Genomic DNA, 25,194 nt, shown 5'->3' with positions numbered 1-25,194 from the left:
TTTTTAGGGGTCCGCAAATGAAAAAAAGGTTGAAAACCACTGCTGTAAAAGTCTACAAGTATTGTTATTTATTCAAGGTTTTCCTCTGCAATCTTCAATTTACAATAAATAAATGTTCACATTTGAAATGTATAAGCAAGCAAGTGGGGTAGCCAATGAACAATTCTTTCATGGCAAAAATATTTTCATCTCAGGTCATACCTACAAAGCAACCCTAGAAACGGGTTTTCTTCAAATTAAGTAAAATTTGTTTTAGAAGTAAAAAAAGAAAAAAGGTCTCCTCACTTGTACATTTCAAAATATATCACTTATATAGTGGTGGCCACTTGTTTTCCTGAGCTCTAAACTCTTACTAGATTAACAGTACTTTAAATGAAAGCACCCAATGATGAGAGGCTTTACACTAATAAAATTTGCTGAAGACTTGGTCTTACCTTCATCAATTATCACACTATAAGGCCAAATATAGCAGGGGCAGTTGAGATTCTAGCACAATATAAAGTGAGTCAGAAATTTCAGAACCAGGCAAAGTAATGCAGTTAAGACACAAAACTGTACTGTTACAAGTATTCCAGTGAGCTTTTACCATAAAAAAAAATCAAACTGACTATGCTCAGAACGATCTAAGCCAGAGCAAATTCAAAGTAATCTCTCTTTCCTGTAAAATGACCCAAATATATTTTAAAGTTCTCATTGTAGCACCAGCACTCTGATACAGTTGGCTGCAACAGAATATTAACTCTTCATGCCACATTTGCAATTATGATTTTGAATACACGGGCAGGGACAATATACAGTTAGTGTACCACCGCTTTATGCCAATTCCAAAATTTAATTTTAAAAACACAGTCAGAACAACGTTATAAGTGATAGGTTTTTAAAATATTAACCTCTAAAATCATTTTAACTTTAAATATTGAACATTTAAACTATTTGCTTCTCTTTGAAAATTTCCTATTCAGCATAAAGGTGACTGTTGTTCTTATTACTCCTTTGTCAACTCAGTTAAAATGGCTGAAGCAAATTTTTATTGTATGGATGTAGACAGACTTTTAATATTAAAGTCAGTTTTGATTACCATTTGTATTACTGCAGTACCTAAGAATCACCTAAGAAAAGTTTTGGCCTGCAAAATATATGACTACCATGAAGTATAATTTCTCTTTATGTAAGAGAAGGGTGGCTAAAATATTGAGGCAAATTCCAAAGGGAAGTAAAAATGGAGTCATGTATTTCACCTGCTTCCTAGATAGTTGATAATTCCATGTTCCCACCACTTCTACTTAGGTGTAAAAATACAATTCAGGATTCCACCATTTGCATTAGTAAATTTCCAATATGTCTTTAAGATATAAATATTCTGTATATAACATTTGAGAACTTCTGAGTATCTTTATTCAGATCACCCACATAGATTTTTAAGACAACTCAACTTTTATAACTCAAAATAAATTTTACAAAGTATGACATCATTAGATATCAAACCTACTTTTCTGTTTTGAATATAGCATGTCTATATTTAAAACAAGTCATTCGATCCACTTAGAGGATGAAATGCACATTTTTCCCAAAGTCATCTTCTTTGGGTTAATAAACTGTTAAAAATATACTCCCATCTAGTGAAGCAAGAAAATCTGACATGTGTAAAGCCACTCTAGGCATTGAACAATGCTCAAATAAAAAGAGTACCTCAAAATATAAAAAAAACCTGTTAGGATTTATTCCACTTTTAAAGAAGCAGCTATAATTCCAAAATATCTTCAAATAAACAACTGGAGTTACAAAAGTACACATCAGACTTGAATGTCCTGATTGGTGATAAATGTCCACTTTATCTTTACGTATAGATGTTGTTATGAATTTCATTGGTTGTCACTAATTTCTTCAGTATCTCTGTGCTTTTGGACATATCCTAGTAAAATAAAGAAATAGTCATCACTAGTAGGTTACACAACCGTTCAATCATACCCACTCAAAACTTTATTACAGTGAATAGCAATATGATTAAAACACGAACTACAGTAACTCCTCACTTAACATTGTAGTTATCTTCCTGAAAAATGCAAGTAAGCGAAACCATGTTAAACGAATCCAATTTCCCCCTAAGAATGAATAGAAATGGGGGGTTGGTACACAGCAATGACGACTGTGAAGTTTGGTTGAGGTGGTGAAGTCAGAGAGTGGAAGAGGATGGGATATTTCCCAGGGAATGCCTTACTGCTAAATGATGAACTAGCACTCGGCTGAGCCCTCAACAGTTAAAAGAAAAGGAGGACTTGCGGCACCTTAGAGACTAACAAATTTATTTGAGCATAAGCTTCCGTGAGCTACAGCTCACTTCATTGGATGCATACAGTGGAAAATACAGTGGGGAGATTTTATATACACAGAGAACGTGAAACAATGGGTGTTACCATACAGACTGTAACAAGAGTGATCAGGAAAGGTAAGCTATTACCAGCAGGAGAGTCGGGGGGCGGCGGGGGGAAAAAGAGAACCTTTTGTAGTGATAATCAAGGTGGGCCATTCCCAGCAGTTGACAAGAACGTCTGAGGAACAGTGGGGGGGGGGGGGGGGGACGGGAATATACATGGGGAAATAGTTTTACTTTGTGTAATGACCCATCCACTCCCAGTCTCTATTCAAGCCGAAGTTAATTGTATCCAGTTTGCAAATTAATTCCAATTCAGCAGTCTCTCCTTGGAGTCTGTTTTTGAAGTTTTTTTGTTGAAGAATTGCTACTTTTAGGTCTGTAATCGAGTGACCAAAGAGACTGAAGTGTTCTCTGACTGGTTTTTGAATATTCTAATTCTTGACGTCTGATTTGTGTCCATTTATTTTTTTACATAGAGACTGCCCAGTTTGGCCAATGTACATGGCAGAGGGGCATTGCTGGCGCATGATGGCATATATCATATTGGTAGATGCGCAGGTGAACGAGCCTCTGATAGTGTGGCTGATGTGATGGTGTCCCCTGAATAGATATGTGGACACAGTTGGCAATGGGCTTCTTTGCAAGGATAGGTTCCTGGGTTAGTGTTTTTGTTGTGTGGTTGCTGGTGAGTATTTGCTTCAGGTTGGGGGCCTGTCTGTAAGCAAGGACTGCCTGTCTCCCAAGATCTGTGAGAGTGATGCGTTGTCCTTTAGGATAGGTTATAGATCCTTGATAATGCATTGGAGAGGTTTTAGTTGGGGGCTGAAGGTGATGGCTAGTGGCGTTCTGTTATTTTCTTTGTTGAGCCTGTCCTGTAGTAGGTGACTTCTGGGTACTCTTCTGGCTCTGTCAATCTGTTTCTTCACTTCAGCAGGTGGGTACTGTAGTTGTAAGAACGCTTGATAGAGATCTTGTAGGTGTTTGTCTCTGTCTGAGGGGTTGGAGCAAATGCGGTTGTATCGTAGAGCTTGGCTGTAGACAATGGATCGTGTGGTGTGGTCTCGATGAAAGCTGGAGGCATGTAGGTAAGTATAGCGGTCAGTAGGTTTCCGGTATAGGGTGGTGTTTATGTGAGCATTGCTTATTAGCACCGTAGTGTCCAGGAAGTGGATCTCTTGTGTGGACTGGTCTAGGCTGAGGTTGATGGTGGGATGGAAATTGTTGAAACCAGGGTGGAATTCCTCAAGGGTTTCTTTTCCATGGGTCCAGATGATGAAGACGTCATCAATGTAGCGCAAGTAGAGTAGGGGCATTAGGGGACAAGAGCTGAGGAAGCGTTGTTCTAAGTCAGCCATAAAAATGTTGGCATTCTGTGGAGCCATGCGGGTACCCATAGCAGTGCTGCTGATTTGAAGGTATACATTGTCCCCAAATGTGAAATAGTTGTGGGTGAGGACAAAGTCACAAAGTTCAGCCACCAGGTTTGCCATGGTATTATTGGGGATACTGTTCGTGATGGCTTGTAGTCCATCTTTGTGTGGAATGTTGGTGTAGACGGCTTCTACATCCATAGTGGCTAGGATGGTGTTTTCAGGGAGATCACCAATGGATTGTAGTTTCCTCAGGAAGTCAGTGGTGTCTCGAAGATAGCTGGGAGTGCTGGTAGCGTACGGCCTGAGGAGGGAGTCTACATAGCCCGACAATCCTGCTGTCAGGGTGCCAATGCCTGAGATGATGGGGCGCCCAGGATTTCCAGGTTTATGGATCTTGGGTAGCAGATAGAATACCCCTGGTCAGGGTTCTAGGGGTGTGTCTTACCTTTTTAAGTAGATCAGCAAGTTGAGATAGCAGCTGCTGCTAGCAAGCTCCCTCTGGAGCCCTGTTGTGTCCCCCGCACTGCTCTGTAGAGCAGGGTGGGGGTGGCAGGAGCGGGGGACATTCTGACATTAGCACCCCTCTTCCGCCCCACCCTTTGGACAGCAAGCAGTAGGCTCCTGGGAGCAGCTCCAAGGCAGAGGACAGGAGCAGCACACGGCAGTGGGGGGAGGGACAGCTCAACTGCTCGGCAATCAGGGCTGTCCCTAGCCATTTTGGTGCCCTACGCAGCTCCCCAGCGGGTGCAGGAGCAGGCTTGAGGGGCAGGAGAGAAACCGACCCCCAGCACGAGCCGGCGGAGTAGAGCGGCCTGGGGCTGGGTTGCTCCACTTCCCACCGCCGGGTGATTGTAGGGTAGGCCCAACCCCGCACTCACGGGGCGGCGGGAAGTGGAGCGACCTGGCCCCAGCCTGCTCCGCTCTGCTCCCCTGGCTCCCAGCCTTGGGACTTGGCGGGGGGCAGGGGGGAAACTGTCCCCCAGCACTCACCAGCAGCATGGCTGGGAGATGGTGGAGCGGAGCGGGCTGGGTCGCTCCACTTCCTGCCATCTGGTGAGTGCAGGGTGTGCTTGATTCCTGCTGCAGTCCCCCGTGGATGTAGCTCAGGGGAAGGGGTTGAGTGGGGACAGGGCTGCAGCAGGAGTGGGGGCAGGGTTGGGGCAGAGCAGGGGTGGGAGGAGGTGGGGTGGGTGCACAGCAGGGGCGGGAGCAGGCTGGCTCCCAGGGGATCAGGCTGGCTGCTGGAGCAGAATGCAGCTGCACAGCCACCAGGAAATTTGCATATGAGTAAGGACGGCCCTGCTGGGCAGCTGCCGCACAGGAAATTTAGGGGGGCTGGTGGTCCACCCTGGTTCCAAGCCTCCATGACTAGCTCCAGCTCCAATGGGCTGCTCTTTCTGCAAGCAGTGGACAAAGCAGGCGGCTGCCAAACAACTTATAAGGGGGCATTGCACAACGAGCATGTTCTCTAATTGATCAGCAACGTAACTGGGACGACTTTAAGTGAGGAGTTACTGTATAAGTAAGAGTCAGGTGTTATGAAAGAAGATATCTAGAGAGCCAGTGAAAGCTCCAAAGGTCTCCAGTTGAATCACACACCGGGACTTGTTAACCTGTATTCCCCCCTCAAATAGTAACACCCACAAAAGGGAGGAGGAAGGAGGCTGTATTTTTATTTCCCCTCAACAAAATTCTAATATCAATTTAGAAGACTTGTTGTAACCTAAAATTCATAGGTGGTATCTGAAACCTGGAATTTGCATCTCAGTCACAGCTGAAACCTGAGCATTTCAAAGATTCTCCTACCAATCACTTTTTCCATTTAAACTCACGTTCAACTGGCAAAAGCAGGGCAAGTACTTTACAGAAGCCATTCTGTAAACAAACATTTAAAAAAAAAAGGAAAATACTCAACTTTTTGCTTGCTGATGGAGACAGTGTGGCCCAGTGGATAGAGCACTAGACTAGGACTCAGAAGACCTGACCGTTTAGGGGACTTTGGTCCTAAATTTCTTTTGAAAATGAGATTTTGGCTCCTAAATCAGTTAGGTGTCGCAATACTGAGCATACCAAGGCAAAAATACCTTTAAAAATCTGGCCCTTTATGATTAATATGTCCCTGAAGTTTGTACTCTTTCAGCTTTAAGAGAAGTTGATATAACTAAAAAAAATTGTTTTCAAAATAATGTTTAAATGAGATCTAGAATGGCTCTCATCTGATACACAGCTAATAGAATAGCGCCATTTTGACTATGGATGCACAGTTGTAAGATATTAGCTCACGGATCAGTAAGCAACAGGAGTAGCTTAGAGGCTTTTAATAAGATCTATAGGAAGTTCTAGTTACAATAGTCACTTGAAGTTATTCCTTTAAATACCTGATTATAATAAATTCAAAAATGAAATGATTCTTGTGAATCTAGAGCTTCTATCACAGAAGGAAGCAGCTTAAGGAATTTAAGTGTTCCAATTTCTAAGGTTTATATTTAGGAAGGTCTGTTAATCCAAGTTTGTCTCTTTCTCAAATACAGACGCTCCCCGACTTACGCAATCGTTCCATTCCAGATAGCCTTGTGTAACCCAAATTTTACATAAGTCGGAAACGTATATTGTGCAAGCATAAAAAAACCCAAACAAACAATTACAACAATTAAAAATATTGCATTTACATAAGAATGGCTATACTGGGTCAGAGCAAAGGTCCATCCAGCCCAGTATTCTGTCTGCTGACACTGGCCAATGCCAGGTGCCCCAGAGGGAGTGAACTTAACAGGTAATGATTTAGTGATCTCTCTCCTGCCATCCATCTCCATCCTCTGACAAACAGAGGCTAGGGACACCATTCCTTACCCATCCTGGCTAATAGCCATTAATGGACTTAACCTCCATGAATGGACTGAACCTCCAGTTCTCTTTTAAACCCTGCTATAGTCCTAGCCTTCACAAACTCCTCAGGCAAGGAGTTCCACAGGTTGACTGTGCGATGAGTGAAGAAGAACTTCCTTTTATTTGTTTTAAACCTGCAACCCATTAATTTCATTTGGTGGCCCCTAGTTCTTATATTATGGGAGCAAGTAAATAACTTTTCCTTATTCACTTTCTCCACACCACTCATGATTTTATACACCTCTATCATATCCCCCTTAGTCTCCTCTTTTCCAAGCTGAAAAGTCCTAGCCTCTTTAATCTCTCCTCATATGGGACCTGTTCCAAAACCGTAATCATTTTAGTTGCCCTTTTCTGAACCTTTTCTAATGCCAGTATACCTTTTTTGAGATGAGGGGACCATATCTGTATGCAGTATTCAAGATGTGGGCGTACCATGGATTTATATAAGGGCAATAAAATATTCTCCATCTTATTCTCTATCCCGTTTGCTTTTTTGACTGTTGCTGCACACTGTGTGGACGTCTTCAGAGAACTATTCACGATGACTCCAAGATCTTTCTCTTGATTAGTTGTAGCTAAATTAGCCCCCATCATATTGTATGTACAGTTGGGGTTATTTTTTCCAATGTGCATTACTTTACATTTATCCACATTACATTTCATTTGTCAGTTTGTTGCCCAATCACTTAGTTTTGTGAGATCGTTTTGAAGTGCTTCACAGTCTGCTTTGGTCTTAACTATCTTGAGCAGCTTAGTATTGTCTGCAAACTTTGCCACCTCACTGTTTACCCCTTTCTCCAGATCGTTTATGAATAAGTTGAATAGGATTGGTCCTAGGACTGACCCTTGGGGAACACCACTAGTTACCCCTCTCCGTTCTGAAAATTTACCATTTATTCCAACCCTTTGTTCCCTGTCTTTTAACCAGTTCTCAATCCATGAAAGGATCTTCCCTCTTATCCCATGAGAGCTTAATTTATGTAAGAGCCTTTGGTGAGGGACCTTGTCAAAGGCTTTCTGGAAATCTAAGTACACTATGTCCACTGGATCCCCCCTGTCCACATGCTTGTTGACCTCCTCAAAGAACTCTAATAGATTAGTAAGACATGATTTCCCTTTACACAAACCATGTTGACTTTTGCGCAACAATTTATGCTCTTCTATGTGTCTGACAATTTTATTCTTTACTATTGTTTCAACTAATTTGCCCGATACGGACATTAGAACGGTCTGTAATTGCCAGGATCACCTCTAGAGCCCTTCTTAAATACTGGCGTTACATTAGCTATCTTCCAGTCATTGGGTACAGTAGCTGATTTAAAGGACGGGTTACAAACTATAGTTAATAGTTCCGCTATTTCACATTTGAGTTCTTTCAGAACTCTTGGGTGAATGCCATCTGGTCCCGGTGACTTGTTACTGTTAAGTTTCTCAATTAATTCCAAAACCTCCTCTAGTGATACTTCAATCTGTGACCATTCCTCAGATTTGTCAACTACAAAAGATGGCTCAGGTTTAGGAATCTCCCTAACATCCTCAGCCATGAAGACTGAAGCAAAGAATTCATTTAGTTTCTCTGCGATGACTTTATCGTCTTTAAGTGCTCCTTTTGTATCTCTATCGTCCAGGGACCCCACTGGTTGTTTAGCAGGCTTCCTGCTTCTGATGTACGTAAAAAACACTTTGTTATTATCTTCTGAGTTTTTGGCTAGCTGTTCTAACTCCTTTTTGGCTTTTCTTATTACATTTTTACATTTAATTTGGCAGTGTTTATGCTCCTTTCTATTTACCTTACTAGGGTTTGACTTCCACTTTTTAAAAGATGGCTTTTTATCTCTCTTCTTTTACATGGTTCTTAAGCCACTGTGGCTCTTTTTTAGTTCTTTTACTGTGTTTTTTAATTTGGGGTATACATTTAAGTTGAGCCTCTATTACGGTGTCTTTGAAAAGTGTCCATGCAGCTTGCAGGGATTTCACTCTAGTCACTGTACCTTTTAATTTCTGTTTGACTAACCTCCTCATTTTTGCATAGTTCCCCTTTCTGAAATTAAATGCCACAGTGTTGGGCTGTTGAGGTGTTCTTCCCACCACAGGAATGTTAAATGTTATTATATTATGGTCACTATTTCCAAGCAGTCCTGTTATAGTTACCTCTTGGACCAGATCCTGCGCTCCACTCAGGACTAGATTGAGAGTTGCCTCTCCCCTTGTGGGTTCCTGTACCAGCTGCTCCAAGAAGCAGTCATTTAAAATATCTTACCTTAATCCTATTGTTATCCTGGCACACTGAAGGCTGCATTTTGGTGGTGGATGACAATGGGTTCAATTTGTAGATGAGGAAGGAGAGGAGGAGATAGACATTACATCATCGGGGTTGCCAGAGGGGGCTTTGGAAGTGGAAGGCTGTGGAGATGTGGACGTTGCAGGCCTTTACAAACTTATTGAGAGATGACTGGATAGTGGCCTTTTTCTTCTCTTCATATATCTGTCTATAACAGGCCAGCGTTTCGTCAATGCCTCTGTTCACTTTCAAGAATCGTGAGGAATTGGGGTCCAACTTCTCAAACCTTGCCATTGCAGAGTCAATCTCACAAAATGCAAGTGCCATCTCCTTGGTGTTGAAGTGTCGTGGCTCTTCTACTTCAACTTCATCCTCAGCTTCAGTCTGCTCCAGCTGAAGCTGCTTGGCAAGCTTCACAATTTCATCTGCCACCTCCTCCTATGTTTCATCTTTTCTGAAACCTTTATAGCGGTGTACAAACTGTGGGCACACTTTCTTCCATATGGCATTCAAACAAACTTGGGTAACCTCTGCCCAGGCCTGAGCAATGTTTATGATGGCTAGGTAAATGTTACGCGATTTTTGGAAATTGTATAAAGTCTTGCCAGTCTCTCCGTCAGTTGCTACTACTGCCTGTGCAAATGTGCTTCGTAGATAATAGGCTTTAAAATTAGCAATGACACCCTGATCCATGGGCTGTAGGATCGAAGTCGTGTTAAGAGGCAGAAACGCGACTTTTACATTAGGATGAAAACTGTCTAAATGTGCGGGATCTCCAGGAGCATTATCGATGATAAGCATAATCTTGAATGGGATGTCATTTTCTCTGCAGAATTTTTCCACTTCAGGGATAAACAAACTTATAAACCAGTCTTCGAAAAGTGCCATTGTGATCCAAGTCTTTTGATTTGAATAGAAATGAACTGGAAGGGTAGCCTTGTTAATGCCTTTAAACGCACGGGGATTTTCTGAATGATAAACAAGCAACGGTTTCAATTTGCAATCTCCAGCTGCATTACCCTGAAGCAAAAGTGCCAGCCTATCTTTTGCAGCTCTAAACCCTGGCATTGTCTTTTCCTCTTTTGAAATGTATGTTCTGTCTGGCATTTTTTCCCAAAACAATCCAGTCTCATCGACATTAAAGATTTGCTGTGCTGTATAACCACATTCTTCTATAAGTTTTCGTAACACTTCGGGATACTTTTCAGCTGCTTTTGTATCAGCACTAGCAGCCTCACCACTCTCTTTTACATTGTGAAAATTTGCATTGTTTAAATCTATTAAACCACCCATGACTAGCCACAAACTGTGTGTTAGGATCACTGTATTTTCCCTTTATGTCTTCAAAAATACTTTTAGCCTTAGCTTGAATAATCATTAGGCTAAGGCACACACGTTTTTGAATCTGATCTTCTAACCACATTGTTAATAATTTTTCCATTTCATAGATAGAACCAGAACGCTGCTTCATTAGGACTGTTGATTTTAAAGGAGCAGAGCCTTTCACATGCTCTTTTATGTGTGCACTATCATTCAAAATACTTTTCACTGCTGAGGTAGCCAATTCAAGTTCACGAGCAACTGACGACAGGCTTTGTCCACCTTTGTACTTTTTCACTATTTTCATTTTCTGTTCTGAATCAATCTTCTTTCGCTTACAAACTGGTCCTGCACACTTGCTATCACTTGGTCGCTTTCCAGGCATGATTTGAATGAAATTATAGGGTGAAACAACAGAAATACAAAAAGAAAAGGAGGACTTGTGGCACCTTAGAGACTAACAAATCTATTTGAGCATAAGCTTTCGTGAGCTACATCACGAAAGCTTATGCTCAAATAAATCTGTTAGTCTCTAAGGTGCCACAAGTCCTCCTTTTCTTTTTCCAGATACAGACTAACACAGCTGCTACTCTGAAACAGAAATACAGTATCACTGAAATAACACGAGACTGAGAGGCTGTGAGAGTGCAAAGCCTTCCCTTGTAGGAGATGTTACTGCTGTATTTCTCTGCACATTGCACTACAGTACTTTACCTTTCCATATGCTACGCAATATTTTTCGCAACTCGAAAATTTTATTTATGCCTTATGGAACTTTTTGCGTAGGTTGAATTTGCGTAAGTCGGGTCTTGCGTAACCCGGGGAGCGTCTGTACTATACATCTAAGTCTCATTAGTCTACAACAGGGGTCGGCAACCTTTCAGAAATGGTGTGCCAAGTCTTCATTTATTTACTGTAATTTAAGGTTTTGTGTGCCAGGGGCTGGTGGCTGGAACCCCAAACCGGCAGCGGACTGATCCGCTCAACCCGCTGCTGGCCTAGGGTCCCGGCTGCCAGCCCCGCTCGGCCTGGGGTCCCGGCCATCCAGGATGGCAGCAGGGACCCCAGGCCAGCAGCAGGCTGAGCCACGCAGGGGTTCCGTCCACCAGCCCGTCAGGCAGGGTCGCCGTCAGGCTGCCGGCTCCGCTCAGACTGCTGCCAGCCCGGGGTTCCATCCATCCAGGCTGGCAGTGGGCTGAGCGGGGCTGGCAGCCGAGACCCCAGCTGGCACGGGGCCAAGCAGCCAGAACCCCAGGCCAGCAGCGGGCTGCGCTGCTCAGCCTGCTGCCGGTCTGGGGTTCCGTCCGCCAGCTCCTGCCAGCCAGGGTCCCGGCCACCGGCCCCGCTTAGCCACTGCCGGCCTGGGGTTCTGTTCATCCAGGCAGGCAGCGGGCTGAGTGTGGGCGGCGGCGGCCGGAACCCCAGCTGGCAGCAGAGTGCCACTAAAAATCAGCTTGCATGCCGCCTTTGGCACGCACGCCGCAGGTTGCCGACCCCGGTCTACAATCTCAGACACTCCAATACTACAGTGATGGAGGCCAAAGTGACAGAACTTTCCACTAATTTTTAAAATTAAACTTTACCTTGACTAAACTCTTCAGGTTCTTAGAAGAAAGCACAGGCTTGAATGCTTCAATTGTAACAGTGTCCAGTTTGATGACATCCGTGTAACACTGATACAGCACTGCAGGAATCTGCCATACTTGACAATAACTCAGAACTAAATATAACCAAAAAGAAAAAAGACTGTTACATCAAAGTAATCTAATCCACACTGCATAACATCTCTTTCAAGTTAAGTAATATATCATTTTGCTCTGGGATTGCATCTCTGACCATTTTGGCTAACAGCCATTGAGGGACTATCCTCCAAGAACATATCTAATTATTTTTTAACTCTTATCCTTTTGGCAGTCACAACATTCCCCAGCAAAGGGTTCCAGAGGATGACTGTGCATTGTGTGAAGAAGTACCTCCTTATGCCTGCTAATTTCATTGGGTGACTCCTGGTTCAAGATATACTACGTAACATTACATTTTACAGTATAAGCTGTTAATTACAGAACATAATTTTTGTATATCTCAGCAGTTTTACAGACCGATGTGGAAAATGCCAAAGTGCTGTGAATTAATTTTCAAGATAATTAATAAGATAATTAATGTTATCTTCCTGGCTCATTCACTAAATTATATATTGGAGGATAAACTTAAAAGTAGGATCATCTGTTAAACGTTATGCTGTTCAAAATTAACATTCACCAATAAATGTCAATGGTTAGCATAGGACACAAGCATGACCTTGCAATACAGCAAAAAAAAATAAATGGATGAATGCAAGAGTATAAATGAAGTTGCATAATACCAGCAGCAGGGAGACCCTGTACAATATTTGGCTGCTCCAGCAGTGGACAACAGACTCTCTCTTTGAATTCTTTTGTCTTTAAAGCTTTCAGAAAAGGAGAAGGAAGCGTTAAAGTGGATTCAGGAGTTTTATAATCAGTTACAGGACATGTCGAAAGAATGGTTACTTGCAGATCCTCCTCCCGCATACAGCCAAAAACCTGGAATGAAAATATTAATTCCAGCATAAGTGAGGTTTATGGTAATACAGAAATGGAGTCCAATTACAGAAGACTGGGTTCATTTTAGTTTAGATGGCAAAAAGTAGTTTCTCTCAGATTTACCAAATTAATTGACAGTTTTACCACACCCTCAAAAACAGGAATTACTGTGTTCTATAGCTTCAATCAAAACAAACTACTAAACAGGAGGAGGTAACAATTACACATCTGTCAAGTCTACTGACTTGCTCTGTAGGCTTCAGATTGTTGGCCCTTTCTGCAGAGAAACTTGAACGATTACTTTTCCTAATGTGAGAGTGGATAGGGAAAGGAATCCATATGAAATCAGAATGATTGTGTAAATTAAGAAAGAGCCTTCAGATTACATTTCCAAGTTTATCTATTCGCTAGATACTCCATAATAGCTAATTCTTTTTTTTTTTTTTGGCTTGTTTCCACATTTTAGATTTCTCATTTCCTCCTATCTGAAGTTAAAATTTGCTGAGAACTTCTAGGGACAGCCTGGGAATTTTTAAGGTTTATTTATTTTGACCTCAAGAAATAATGTTGCAGAAAAAATAGGAATTAGGACTGTCAAGCAAATAAAAAAATTAATTGCAATTAATCGACCAGTTAAACAATAGAATACCATTTATTTTAAATATTTTTGGATTTTTACTACATTTTCAAATATATTAATTTCAACTACAACACAGAATACAAAGTGTACAGTGCTCACTTTATTTTTATTACAAATATTTGCACTGTAAAAAAATACTATTTTTCAATTCACCTCATACAAGTACTGTAGTACAATCTCTTTATCATGAAAGTTGAACTTACAAATGTAAAATTATGTAAAAAAAACTACATTCAAAAATAAAACGATGTAAAACTTTAGAGCCTACAAGTCCACTCAGTCCTACTTCTTGGTCAGCCAATCACTCAGACAAACAAGGTTGGTTCCAACTTGCAGGAGATAATGCTGCCTGCTTCTTGTTTACAACACCACTTGAAAATGAGAACAGGCATTCGCACGGCACTGTTGTAAGCTGGCGTTGCAAGATATTTATGTGCCAGATGTGCTAAAGATTCATATGTCCCTTCATGCTTTAACCACCATTCCAGAGAACATGCTTCCATGCTGATGATGGGTTCTGCTTGATAACGATCGAAAGCAGTGTGGACTGACGCATGTTCATTTTCATCATGAGTCTGATGCAACCAGCAGAAGGTTGATTTTCTTTTTTGGTGGTTCAGGTTCTGTAGTTTCCGCATCAAAGTGTTGCTCTTTTAAGGCTTCTAAAAGCATGTTCCACACCTTGTCCCTCTCAGATTTTGGACAGCACTTCAGATTCTTAAACCTTGGGGTGAGTGCTGTAGCTAGTTTTAGAAGCCTCATATTGGTACCTTCTTTGCATTTTGTCAAATCTGCTGTGAAAGTGTTCTTAACACGAACATGTGCTGGGTCATCAGCCGAGACTTCTAGAACATGAAATATATGCAGAATGTGGGTAAAACAGAGGAGGAGACATACAATTCTCCCCCCAAGGAGTACAGTCACAAATTTAATTGACACATTTTTTTTAATTAGCATCATCAGCATGGAAGCATATCCTCTGGAATGGTGTCCGAAGCATGAAGGGGCATATGAATGTTTAGCACACCTGGCATGTAAATACCTTGCAACGCTGGCTACAAAAGTGCCATGAGAACGCCTGTTCTCACCTTCAGGTGACATTGTAAATAAGAAACAGGCATCAGTATCTCCCGTTAATGTAAACAAACTTGTTTGTCTTCATGACTGGCAGAAGAAGTAGGACTGAGTGGACTTGTAGGCTCTGAAGTTTTACACTGTTTTGTTTCTGAGTGCAGTTATATAACCAAAAAAATCTTCATTTGTAAGTTACACTTTCACGAAAAAGAGATTGCAATTCAGTACTTGTATGATGTAAACTAAAAAAATACTATTTTGTTTATTGTTTTTACAGTGCATGTATTTGTAATAAAAAATAAAGTGAACACTGTGCATTTTGTATACGGTGTTGTAATTGAAATCAATATTGAAAATGTAGAAAAACACCCAAAGATATTCAATAAATTTCAATTGGTAATCTATTGTTATAAGTGCGATTAAGCATGATTAATTTTTTTAATCACAATTAACATTTTTGAGTTAATCACAAGAGTTAAATGCGATTAATTGACAGCCCTAATAGGAATACATTTTTGGATCCCTGACTCTTCCACACACAACCTTCAGATGTTACTACTGTCTACTCTAAGATCAGTACACACTTACTAAAAATGGCTTCATTTTCTACATGGTGTTATGTCATTTTTACAACTGATTAGTTAGTAAAAATGTGCAGATATCCCTCCCACCACCCTCTTAGGATTCATCACCATGAAGAAGACAAGGAACAATATGGGAAATATGCTACAGAAGTTCTCTTATTTATGTACATGGTAGCCAAATACTAAATTCCTCCTAAAGATAGACAATCCTCCACATTAATGTTTTGTTACCCTATAACTTGAAAACAAAAAGAGACTTGCTTCTGATGATTTATGCTTTCCTTGGGAGAGACTCTGTAGTGACTGAAGAACCAGCAAAATTATGAATTCACAAGAGATTGAAGGCAGAGCATTGGGGGGAGAGAGCAGCAAAGGAAGAAAAGGGGGGTTTTTAGTCAAACTGCTAAGCAAAAAAAGAAAGCTGAAGTTTCTATTAACATCTATTTAACTGCAATGCCTAATAGAATATAACACTTGTTACAGATTAGCATCTCTGCCCCATAGATTGTCACTTAAGAGCTCAGAACAACAAGGTTCCTAGAACCCCAAACTAGGAAAGACATGACATTGATGATATTTCTCAGGCAAGCAAACAAATCAATCTCCAGTCTTTACTTTTTTTAATATATATAAGGGTACAATTCAATTTTAAAATCTCTTTGCAGATCTATAAAGCACATTTTATTTTCCTTTCTGCCTCACCAAGACTGCCACGAACTTTTTACACAAGTAATTTGCATAATGTTACCAAACTCCTATGATTTTACCTAAGCCTCGCAACATCTGTTGTGTTTGTTAATACTTCAGCTCCTGAAGTTGTGATTATTTGAATCTGAGCTTTCACTTAAAAAAAAAATTTTTTTTTAAATTGTAACCCATGAGGTTGCAGGAAAAAATATGAAAAATAGGATCTGAGTGTACACTACACTTCAAAAACTAGAAGGCAAACAAAAAGAACCCAATATTTATTTAAGAATATCATGATTTTGAAGTTGATTACATAATAGTTTCAGACCTGACTCATGTCTTTTGAGTGACTGGGGTTGACAATATTGCAAATTGTTCCAGCAGCAGCCTCTCTGTACGGTAGAATGGGCAGAGTTATAGTGATGGAACAAGAGAGGCAGGAACTGAGCACTTCTCCCTCAAAGAAAGAAGAACACACACTCCTCAGTGAGGACTTTGTCCATGCTAAGTTTCAAACTAGTTATTTTTGGCAGCCGTAGCTCTGTACAAGTGCTGTTACATTTTTCTTTCCTAAACAAAAAAACCCAACCAAAAACACACAAATTTTTTCCATATTCCTGTAACCCAAACACGGTTAGAATAATTCACCTCTGTTGAAATCAACCCCAGAAAATTTAAGCCTGAAAGGCAGATGTTTCTGAAAAGGAGTATGAGAAAACAGAGGCTCTCTCTATTGGAACTGTTTTAGAAAGTTTAATTACAGCAGACGCAACCAGTACCAGCCATAGTGGGATTTGACAGAACTTCCTGGTACAAAATTCAAACAACATTTAGTTTTTGAGTATTGCGGGGTGGGGGTGGAAGGGAATGGAAAGCAATATAGAAAATAACTGAGCATTATAAGAAGAGGTGTTTTGTTTTTCTTATAAGAGGTCCCTGCCCCCCCCCCCCAAAAAATTCTTTACCTAATTCCTGTTAATCTAAATTTTACCTTTTCAAGCCATTGAAATTGCTGATCCTCAGCCACATAGCAATTGCACTGGCACAACAATACCTGAAAAGACAAAATTGTAAACAAGCGAGTCAGACAACTCAGTTACAGTCCCTTTCAATATCTTTTTAATATGAGACAGACTCTACATGAACATGATATTGATTACACTCACACTATATACTACTACCATTTCAATGAGGATTTTTCATCTGCAACTGGTATGAAGCACTCCATCTTGCCATGAATCTTCCTTGTATTGTACATAAAGGGCCAGATATTCATCCGATGTAAATCAATGTAGCTTAATTACATCAGTTTATGCCAACTGAGGATATGACTCAAAATGTTCACAGAGAACACCTATTAGCACTAGACTTTGTAGGTGGGAGTTAACACCTAGAAGTAACCTTGAATTCCATAATTTAGTATAGCTACGTGGCAGAACTGAGTACCCTAATCTTCCTGAAATGCAGCGCATGTCTCAGCAACCTCGTCAAGTGAGCTGTCAAATCAATTTTTTTGATGTGGTAAGCTAAGAACACTGCAACCTTATTGGTTTTCTTTGCTGAAAAGACTCACTCTTACTCTCTTTCTCAACAGAAAATCAAACAGGGAGAGAGAATCATTTTTAAATGCATACATATTATGCCACTTACTGTTGGATCAGATATTAATTTGTAGAACAAACAGAAAGCATCTGTTGGAAGAACACTTGTTGTATTTGATGTTCTGCACCACTCATTCCACAATTTGACAGCTCCAACTGCTTCCCAGCATCCAGAATTCAGGACAAAAGAGGACAGGAAAGCTGTGAACAACATCAGTATTAGTTTATACAGTAATATCAGATATGTGAGACATTCCCATTAAAACAAAAATCACTGTTCTACACAAATCTCCTGAACTGGATTACTACAGTTTGTTTGTGGTTGGGATTTTTGGAGGAACTCATTATCAATTACACACTAGTGGTTGCAACAAAACCATAAACTCTAGTGCCCTTTCACCTGGAAAGATCAAGAATTTAAAAAAAATCTCAGTTAATGTTAATCAAATATATGTTATGTATATTCTAAATACTGCATGTGTCACCTGGAAATATTTTGTTTTTCTCATCAGATACTACAAAATAAACAGAAAAAGCTTGACCCTTATTTGTTATTGAGGCAACAGACACTGTCCACTGTGACAAGTTCTGTACTGATCCTGACCTGTCTCCCTGTTTTCCTCAAGCCCTCACAAAATCTTTGGTAGCAGCCTGGATGGCAGAGAGAACCATCTCCATCCAAAATCAGTATCAAATCTACTGCATTCGTTAATTGGTTGAAACTACATGATAATATGTTCAGAATTGTTTCCCTTTCAGACTCATCTCCCATTATTAGACACTCAAACAGAACACGCTAAAATGCAGCTATTTCCAACAGCCCAGGGAATGAGTGCTACAGTCATGCAATATAAGCCTCCATCACAGGGACCATGATGTGATTTTCAATTCTGAAACAAATCAAACCCAAGTAGTGGAAATAGCAGGAGTGCACTGTTCAAATACTACTTGCACTTTTGTCTTAATGAGTGAAGCAACTTTTCTTAGGTTTCAGAGTAACAGCCGTGTTAGTCTGTATTCGCAAAAAGAAAAGGAGTACTTGTAGCACCTTAGAGACTAACCAATTTATTTGAGCATGAGCTTTCGTGAGCTACAGCTCACTTCATCAGATGTATACCGTGGAAACTGCAGCAGACTTTATATACACACAGAGATCATGAAACAATACCTCCTCCCACCCCACTGTCCTGCTGGTAATAGCTTATCTAAAGTGATCATCAGGTGGGCCATTTCCAGCACAAATCCAGGTTTTCTCACCCTCCACCCCCCCACACAAATTCACTCTCCTGCTGGTGCTAGCCCATCCAAAGTGACAACTCTTTACATAATCAAGTCGGGCTATTTCCTGCATAAATCCAGGTTTTCTCACATCCCCCCCACCCCCATACACACACAAACTCACTCTCCTGCTGGTAATAGCTCATCTAAACTGACCACTCTCCAAGTTTAAATCCAAGTTAAACCAGAACATCGGGGGGGGGGGGGGGGGCGTAGGAAAAAACAAGAGGAAACAGGCTACCTTGCATAATGACTTAGCCACTCCCAGTCTCTATTTAAGCCTAAATTAATAGTATCCAATTTGCAAATGAATTCCAATTCAGCAGTTTCTCGCTGGAGTCTGGATTTGAAGTTTTTTTGTTTTAAGATCGCGACCTTCATGTCTGTGATTGCGTGACCAGAGAGATTGAAGTGTTCTCTGACTGGTTTATGAATGTTATAATTCTTGACATCTGATTTGTGTCCATTTATTCTTTTACGTAGAGACTGTCCAGTTTGACCAATGTACATGGCAGAGGGGCACTGCTGGCACATGATGGCATATATCACATTGGTGGATGTGCAGGTGAACGAGCCTCTGATAGTGTGGCTGATGTTATTAGGCCCTGTGATGGTGTTCCCTGAATAGATATGTGGGCACAATTGGCAACAGGCTTTGTTGCAAGGATAAGTTCCTGGGTTAGTGGTTCTGTTGTGTGGTATGTGGTTGTTGGTGAGTATTTGCTTCAGGTTGCGGGGCTGTCTGTAGGCAAGGACTGGCCTGTCTCCCAAGACTTGTGAGAGTGTTGGGTCATCCTTTAGGATAGGTTGTAGATCCTTAATAATGCGTTGGAGGGGTTTTAACTTTTCTTAGCTTGTTAATCCACATCATCATGGTTTTGGTACTAGCTTCTTCCTCAGCACCAAGACTCAGAGCAAGGCTCTGCCTGCTTTTGCCAAAAGTGAACTTCACAATTTACAGGAAGTGATCAAAAGTAGGGCTTGAAGAATTTACCAGACACCACCTAGCCAGAGGCTAAGCATATTAATCAGACACCAATATTAAGAGAGGAATAAGGGGGGCCCCCTCACAAGTCAAATCCAAGGGCAAATCCCTGGTGAGAAAGCCAGATTCCATCCCTAGTTGATAGGAAACGAAGGTGCTAGAATTCCTACCCTACTCTGCTCAAGGCTCCATTCTCAGAGGCTTTGTTTAGACTAGGATTTAAAGGTTTCAGATCACATCAGCTAGCTCAAGCTAGCACACGCCTGCAAAAATTCTAGTTAAGACAAGGCAAGCTGTACATTAGCATATGCTAAACAGGTCAAGCTAAACCCATGGGGGAAGCAAAAAAACCAAGCTTTATCTTGACCAGCTTAGCAAGTACTAAAGTACAACTTGCCTTGTCTTAACTAGTTCTAGAATGTGAGAGTTAGATTATGTTAGCTAGTTCAAACTCACACTACATCTTTAAACCCTGGTCAAGACTAGATTTAAACAGGGTTTGGAAATTTGAAGTCCCAATCCACCCTTGGGCTGCTGGAAGGAATTTTTCCTCTTTCCTACTAGTTCATGGCTGTGGGGGACTCAGACTGCAAGAGAGAGGTGTCTTCATTATTCTATTCCCCTCCCAGTTTCCTGGCTGTTATAAGGCAGAGCAAGCAGGTATACAGTAACTCCTTGCTTAATGTTGTAGTTATGTTCCTGAAAAAAATACTACTTTAAGTGAAACGATGTTAAGTGAATCCAATTTCCCCATAAGAAATAATGTAAATGGGGGGGGGGTCTAGGTTACAGGGAAATTTTATTCGCCAGACAATCTATATCTATTATACACACATGGTATAAGTTTTAAACAAACAATTTAATACCGTACACAGCAATGATGATTGTGAAGCTTGGTTGAGGTGGTGGAGTCCGAGGGTGGAAGAGGGTAAGATATTTCCCAGGGAATGACTAACTGCTAAATGATGAACTCGTACTTGGCTGAGCCTTCAAGGGTTAACACATTGTTGTTAACATAGCCTCACTCTCTACAAGGCAGCACAAATGGAGGGAGGAGACAGTGTGTGTGAGTGAGAGAGACGGGCATTGCTCCTTTAAGTACACTGACCCCACTCTAAGTACACTGCCTTTTTAAGCAGATAAGCAAGTTGAGACAGCAGCTGTTGCCAACAAGCTCCCTCCATCCTGAGCCCTGTCTTGCCCCACCCCGCTCTGTGGAGATCGGGTACAGGAGCGGGGAGAAGGGGGACACACTGACATTACCACCCCCTTCCCCTCCCCGCACAGCAAGCAGGAGGCTCCCGGGAGCAACTCCAAGGCAGAGGGCAGGAGCAGCACACGGCAGTGGTGGGAGGGACAGCTGACCTGCCTAGCAATTGACAGCCTGCTTGACGGCTGCCACACACAGGGAGCTGATAGGCAGCTGCCAGTCCACCCTGGTTCCAAGCCCCCACCAGCTAGCTCCAACAGGCTGCTCTTTGTGCAAGCAGTGGACAAAGCAGGTGGCTGCCAAACAACATTAAAAGGGAGCATTGCGCAGCTTTAAATGAGCATGCTCTCTAATTGATCAGCAACATAACAACGTTAACCAGGATGACGTTAAGTGAGAAGTTACTCTATCCCTACTCATCCCAAAACAGATTATTTCCATTCCACTGAAAAAATTTTCAGGGCCTGCCTTTGCTCATACTCTTAGCTTCTGAGTGGCAGACTGAAATTGACATTATCGATGAAGTCATCTTTATGGGATGATTTGCATTTTTAAAGAAGTGTCAGATAACCACATGGGATAGACGCTTTTTTAAAAATGTCTTTTTAAATGCTACCTTCTGCAGGTATCGAAAGAAATAAAATAAAGACACTTTATGGCAAAGCAATGTACAACTGCAGAAATATTGGTGCTTACATTTGGAAAGTTTACATTTGGAAAGTTCTCTTCACCAACATCAGGTCTAAAAAAGTTTATCTCCTGAATGAAAAACGGAAATAATTAAAATCCCTCCAGAGGACAGCCAGAATGCCTCCTGCAGGAGCACTGCAATTCTCTACCCATTCTTCCAGGCACCCAGATTGCTGCTAGCCTTTGCATAAAAGGGAGTTTAACAGTCATGGTGAGACCCAAAGCAAAATGAAACATGTCTTCAAGTAGAAAAGTGCTATCTTAGCACACACACCTTCCCCACGTTCCTACTTGTTACTGCTCAGTATTCAAAAGTTACAATGGGAGCAGGGCCACACAATTGTACAGAGTTTCTAAAGCTTTTCTCTCAGTCTGGACCACTTACCTACAGAGTTATGTCCAATCGCCAATATAAACTTAGAGCAAGGAAACTGCTCATCTATAAAGCTTCCAGTAGATGCACTTAACTTCGAACTCCAAAGGATGTGGACCTCCCTAGCATAAGAAACAGAAATAGGTTAAATACAAACAAAACAAACAGTGGATGAGAACACAGGTTGTGCAATAAGGTTAGATCCATTTACCCCTCTGTATGATCTAGAAAGACAATAAAAAAATAGTTCTTGTGAGAATCATCCTGTTTTACACAAAGGAAGGAACACAAGCCAAAATGGGGAAAAAAACAGGTGAAAGAATATTTATGTATTCAATTCAGAAGAACCTGGTTAAATTCACCTTTGGGCATTTAAGTAGCTAGCTGGAGTAATCTCTGAACCATTAGCAATTATCTTTGAGAACTCACGGAGGACAGGTGAAGTCTCAGACAACTGGAGAAGAGCAAACACAGGACTGAGTTTTAAAAAGGGGAACAAAATACTTGGGGAACTACAGACCTAACTTCAACACCTAGAAAAATACTAGAACAAATTATTAACTAATCAAATGGTAAGCATCTAGAGGATAATAGGGTTCTTAGGGCATGGCTACACTGGAAACTTCAAAGTGCTCCCACGGAAACGCTCCCGCGGCAGCGCTTTGAAGTGTGAGTGTGATGAGCTCTGAGCGCTGGGAGCACGGCTCCCAGAGCTTGGAGCCTATCTACACAAGTGTTTTAAAGCACTCAGACTTGCTGCGCTCAGGGGGGCGATTTTGCACACCCCTGAGCCAGCAAGTTACAGCGCTATAAAATGTAAGTGTAGACAAGCCCAAACTAATAGTCAACATAGATTTCTCTAGAACAAATCATGTCAAGCCAACCTAGTAAGGCTTTTGACACAGTACAGACGCTCCCCAATTTACGCAATCGTTCCGTTCCGGAAAGCCTTGCGTAACTCGAATTTTGTTTAAGTTAGAAACGTATACTCGAACGTTACGCAAAAAAAACAAAAACAAAAAACCCGCCTCCTATTTCTAGCTTATGGAACTTTTTCCGTAAGTGCGAATTTGCGTAAGTCGGATCTTGCGTAACTCAGGGAGTGTACCACATGACATTCTCATATGCAAACTGGGGAAATGTCGTCTAGAAGGAATTACTATAAGGTACGTGCCAAACTGGTTGAAAGACCATAATCTAAGAGTAGTAATCAGTGGCTTGCAATCAAACTGGAGAGATGTATATAGTGGAGTCCCGCAGGGGGTCTGTCCTGGGTCCAGTACTATTCAACATTTTCATTAATGACTTGGATAATGGAGAGTATGCTTATAAAATCTGCAAGTGTCACCTAGCTGGGGGGGCTGCAAGTACTTTGGAGGACAAGATTAGAATTCAAAACCACCTTGGCAAATTGGAAACCTGCTCTGAAATCAACAAAATTCAATAAAGATGAGTGCAAAATACTATACGTAGGAAGGAAGACATCAAATGCACATCTACAAAATCGGGAATAATTGGCTAGGCACTAGTACTGCTGAAAAGAATCTGGGAGTCATAGTGGACCATAAATTGAATATGAGTCAACAATGTGATGCAGTTGTGAAAAAGGCTAATATCATTCTGGGGTGTAATAACAGGTACGTCAGATAGAAACACAGAAAGTCTTGTCCCGCTTTATTTGGCTACTGGTGAGTCCTCAGTTGAAGTTGCGCGTGCAGTTCTGAGTATAGGAAAACGTGGACAAACTGGAGAGAGTCCCGAGTAAAAACATAAAAATGATAAAGTTTATAAAACTAAGAGGTTAAAAAAAATAGGCATGTTTTAGTTTTGAGAAAAGAAGACTGAGGGGGCTTAGAAGCAGAGAGACTTGATAGTCTTCAAACACAGTTAAGGGCTGTTACAAAGCCTGCAGGTGAGGCAGGTGATCAACGTAATTATCTTAATCTGCAGCAAGGGAGATTTAGGTTCCATATTAGTAAAAAATCCCAGCTCTGAGGATAGTTAAGCACTTTAAAAAAACCTCAAAAGAATTTGTGGAATACCCATCGTTGTCCAACCTGTTCTTAAACACCTCCAAACAGCTATCAGGGATGTCCAGGTATACCCAGTCCTGCCTCAGCACCGGGGACTGGATTAGATGACCTCGAGGTCCCTTCCAGCCCTACACTGCTACGACTCCTCCCTGACACCCAGAGAGACAAGAGGAGAGGAAAATAAGCTCAGACCAGAAACTGAGCTGAGCACAGGCCAGTCCGCACCTGCCTCCCCCCCGAGAGGGCTGCTCTCATCCGGCTGGCAGGGATCGCCCCCCTCCCGCCGGCCCAGCCGCCCCCTGGCTGCGCTTTATAAAGACAACGCGGCTCCAGGGCCCGATCCCGCGTGTTCACCACAGAGAGCGTCCGAGCGCCTCATGGGCTTGCCTCAAGCTCGCGCCCTGCGCCCGCCCGCTCCAGCGGGGGCTGGAAGGGGAGGGTGGGGCCCTGTCCGGCTGGGCTCGCCCCCGGCTCGCGCCCCCGCGCGCTGCCCCCGCTACCTTTTCTTCTCCAGCCCCCGGCGGATCTCGCGGTCCTCGGGCGTCTCCTCGCGCTCCGCCGCCGCCTCCTCCTCGTCGTCCACCCCGGCCCGGGATGGCGCCGCCACCACCTCACCGAAAAACGTCGCCATCAGGCCGCCCCACCGGCAACAGGGCTTCGCGGAACGGCTCCAAGTCCACTCCCGACGGCTCAGGAACGCTGGCCACGCCCCCTCCCCGCGACTGCGCAGGCGCCAACGAAGCTCAGACTAGATAGAGCGCTGTGCCCGGGAGGCCCATCCTCGTGAGGTGGAGCCACGCTAGCCCAATCCGGGGGTGGGGGGAGGGGGGGGAGACGGGCGCCGCTCTAGCCCCACTGTGTAGACCGAGCTGCGGAATGGGTGACACTCCCCCGCCCCCCCGCGCATACCATAGAGTAACCGCTCTGCGCGAGCCCCGCCCCTGCCCCGCAGAAACAACGGCGCACGGGCCAGCCGGGCTGGGAAGGGGGAGCATCGCCAGCCCTCGGAACTGCTGCCTCGCCCCGCCCCCGCCTGCTACAGAGCGGCACATGCCAGACGGGGGGGGCGGTGCCAGACAGAGTGACGTTTATTCACCCACGCACCCGACCCCCGTCACGCGGCCCGCCCCGCGCAGCAGGGCTGCGCGTAAAAAAACAGAAACGGGGGCAAGTCAGTCAGCCCCGCGGCGCCCCCTGCTGGCGCCTCGCAGCCCGCGGAGGCTCGCTCCACCCGGCTCTCT

At 42.6% G+C, this 25,194-nt stretch overlaps 1 protein-coding gene across 1 annotated transcript; it reads right to left on the bottom strand.

Moving 5' to 3' along the window:
• Positions 1-1,698: 1,698 nt before the first annotated feature.
• On the bottom strand, positions 1,699-24,689 carry PSMG1 (proteasome assembly chaperone 1). The gene is made up of 7 exons (XM_048866730.2): positions 24,454-24,689; positions 21,933-22,042; positions 17,434-17,585; positions 16,775-16,837; positions 12,600-12,798; positions 11,821-11,957; positions 1,699-1,912 (listed from the first exon to the last, which is right to left on the bottom strand). The coding sequence occupies exons 1-7, from the start codon at positions 24,582-24,584 to the stop codon at positions 1,838-1,840; spliced, it is 867 nt and encodes a 288-aa protein (XP_048722687.1). The 5' UTR covers positions 24,585-24,689; the 3' UTR covers positions 1,699-1,837.
• Positions 24,690-25,194: the final 505 nt, after the last annotated feature.

This window comes from Caretta caretta, chromosome 1 (genome assembly GCF_965140235.1).
Source record: "Caretta caretta isolate rCarCar2 chromosome 1, rCarCar1.hap1, whole genome shotgun sequence".
In the NCBI taxonomy this organism is placed as follows: domain Eukaryota; kingdom Metazoa; phylum Chordata; order Testudines; family Cheloniidae; genus Caretta; species Caretta caretta.
Note: the sequence above shows the minus strand (reverse complement) of the source record. Positions and strands in the feature narration are given on the sequence as shown.